Source organism: Seriola lalandi, unplaced genomic scaffold (assembly GCF_002814215.2).
Source record: "Seriola lalandi dorsalis isolate HSWRI2012SDOR001 ecotype SW California unplaced genomic scaffold, Sedor1 jcf7180002054703, whole genome shotgun sequence".
NCBI classification, from domain to species: domain Eukaryota; kingdom Metazoa; phylum Chordata; class Actinopteri; order Carangiformes; family Carangidae; genus Seriola; species Seriola lalandi.
The window spans coordinates 452,176-454,585 of NW_019525256.1; the positions used below are offsets into that span (position 1 = coordinate 452,176).

Consider the following 2,410-nt stretch of genomic DNA (forward strand, 5'->3'; position numbering starts at 1 on the left):
CTAAACTGCTTTTTTCTTTTTATGCATCATCACACATTGACTGTTTATAACATGCACAACAGTCGTGCTCAACTCCTGGGTGTACAGCTTAACACAACATGTGGACATCCCCCTGTTTTGGTTAATGTGTAGGGAGTTCAGGGTTGGGGGGGGGGGTTTAAATGTGGGTGTGAGAAGGTGAAGTGGGGGCTGCAGGAAGGAGGTGTAAGAGGGTGTGGGGGGGGTGAAAGTGTGTCCCTTCTGCAATTGGCTGTGGCTCTAAGTGTCTCATTATGCAGCTTATTGTTCCTTTGTTGTGCCGGCAGTATAAATACACCCCAGTGGGCCCAGAGGGTGACAGTTTAGACAGACTCACTCCTGTGGACAGACTACTCATCACACTGAATAGCACAGACTGAGAGACTGTGGCGACACTACAGGAAACTGGGGAAGCTTGAAAACAGAGAGAGCATCTATAGAATTTAAGTCCTCAGCTCAAGCTCTCTGTGTTTAAAGTTGAATTTTTTGGACCTTTTTTTTATTCTTTTTTCTTTCTCTTGCTGGAACCAAGATGGATTCTGACGCTGGATCCACCTGCAGCCGCTCCTCATCCCCAGACCTGGTGGTGGATGACTCAGCTGGGAACTTCTTCTCCAACAAGATGTTCCAGACTTACTGTCACGAGAACAGAGCAGACAGCGAGGCCGGCCAGGGAAGGACGGAGCACTGCGGCGAGGGCGGCAAGAACAAGACCAGGTCTGAACTCAGCAAGGAAGAGGTGCAGGACCTGAGGCTGAAAGTCAACAGTCGAGAGAGGAAAAGGATGCATGATCTGAACCAGGCGATGGACGGCCTGAGAGAGGTCATGCCCTACGCTCACGGCCCCTCCGTCCGCAAGCTGTCAAAAATCTCCACCCTGCTGTTAGCCCGCAACTACATCCTCATGCTGTCCAGTTCTTTGGAGGAGATGAAGAAACTAGTGGGGGATGTTTATGGAGGCAGCGCTGCCGTCCAGAGCCGCACCGCTGCCCACCCTGCCATCACCCCGACAGCCCCCACAGCCCACCTCCCTCTGCACCCTCTGGCCCAGTCCCTGCACTCTCTGGTGGGCAGCACGCCCTCCACTCTCCAGCATCACTCATCTTCTTCAGCACCAGCCCCGCACTCCCCTCCATCCGCCAGCTTCCTGGGTTTTCATGCTCCGGTCCAGGGCCTTCTGAAGGACCCCCTCCACCTGACCAGCTCCTACAGGCACTTCCCCGGCATGCCCTGCCCCTGCTCGCTCTGCCAGCCTCTGCCCACCACTACCTCCACATTACACGGCCTGTCTATGAACAAGTGAGCGGGGCTCTCTTCGAACTGACCTCTGCTGTTTGAACTGAACAGCTCAGAGAATATTGTTAAACAAACTGCTAAAAAAAAATAATGGCTGGTGCCACAATTTGTATATAATGTATATATATCCTCTGCCATGCAAACTGCTGCTATTTTTTTTATCATTTGTCTCTTGATACAGAAATATTTTAAATGCACGAGGGATTTTATCAGTGGAGCAAAGACTGTAATTTATCTGATATTTTTGATGATGAAAACTGTCAGAAAAAGGAACTGTTGTGTCCTATTGTGCAGGATTTCTATTTTCTTAAATTAAATTTTCCCTTTTATATTAAAAAAAACTCTTGTTTGCATTCTTCTTTTCATGAATTTGATCCTGAAAGATTTATACTGATGTCTATTTCTGTGGTTGGTGATGGTTCTGAACAACAAGTCATATATTTCAAAACAATTTCTGTCAGGTATTATTTCTTTTTACACGGCAGCAGCGTTTTACACATCTACTCACAAATACACATCAGCTGTATGAGAACAATATAGCAACATCTTAATAAACAGAAGGGGTTTTATTGGTGCTGAGACAGACAAGGGAGCAGTGCAAGAATGGATGATTAGGAAAGGGTGTCATTGGTTGCTAACCAGCTTTGGACAGAGCAACCTCTAAAGAGCTAAGGAGGGACAGAAGGGCGAGACAATGCGCCGGCACAGAGGTTGAATGTGGCGCTCTTGAGCCAGGGGACCATCCATCTTCACCTCAACAGGGTGTAGGAGATGAAAGGGCGACACAGGCGCCAGGAAGGCCCGTCACTTTTGTCTGATGCAGACATAGCCATGTCCTTAGCTCCACGCCAACGATTTGTCACTGTCTCATAAGAACATGAACAAAGGGCAAATTTAAAGCAGAGGACATAATGCGGTCAGTTTAACACAAGTTCCTATAAAACCAGACTGGATTCCATTTTATGAATATTTCTACATATTAGCAGCACAAAGTTGCAGTCACAATTGGTTGCATTAGTGTTAAAAATCAACTTCTAGCTGACTGGTAACAATGATTTCTCAACTAAACCCCAAACACAACTATTGTACACAGTGA

General features: G+C 47.2%; 1 protein-coding gene across 1 annotated transcript; it reads left to right on the forward strand.

Moving 5' to 3' along the window:
• The first annotated feature begins 378 nt into the window (after positions 1–378).
• Positions 379–1,621, forward strand: olig4 (oligodendrocyte transcription factor 4). The gene has a single exon (XM_023424099.2). It carries the CDS (start codon positions 551–553, stop codon positions 1,319–1,321), a length of 771 nt encoding a protein of 256 aa, XP_023279867.1. The 5' UTR covers positions 379–550; the 3' UTR covers positions 1,322–1,621.
• The last annotated feature ends 789 nt before the right edge of the window (positions 1,622–2,410 follow it).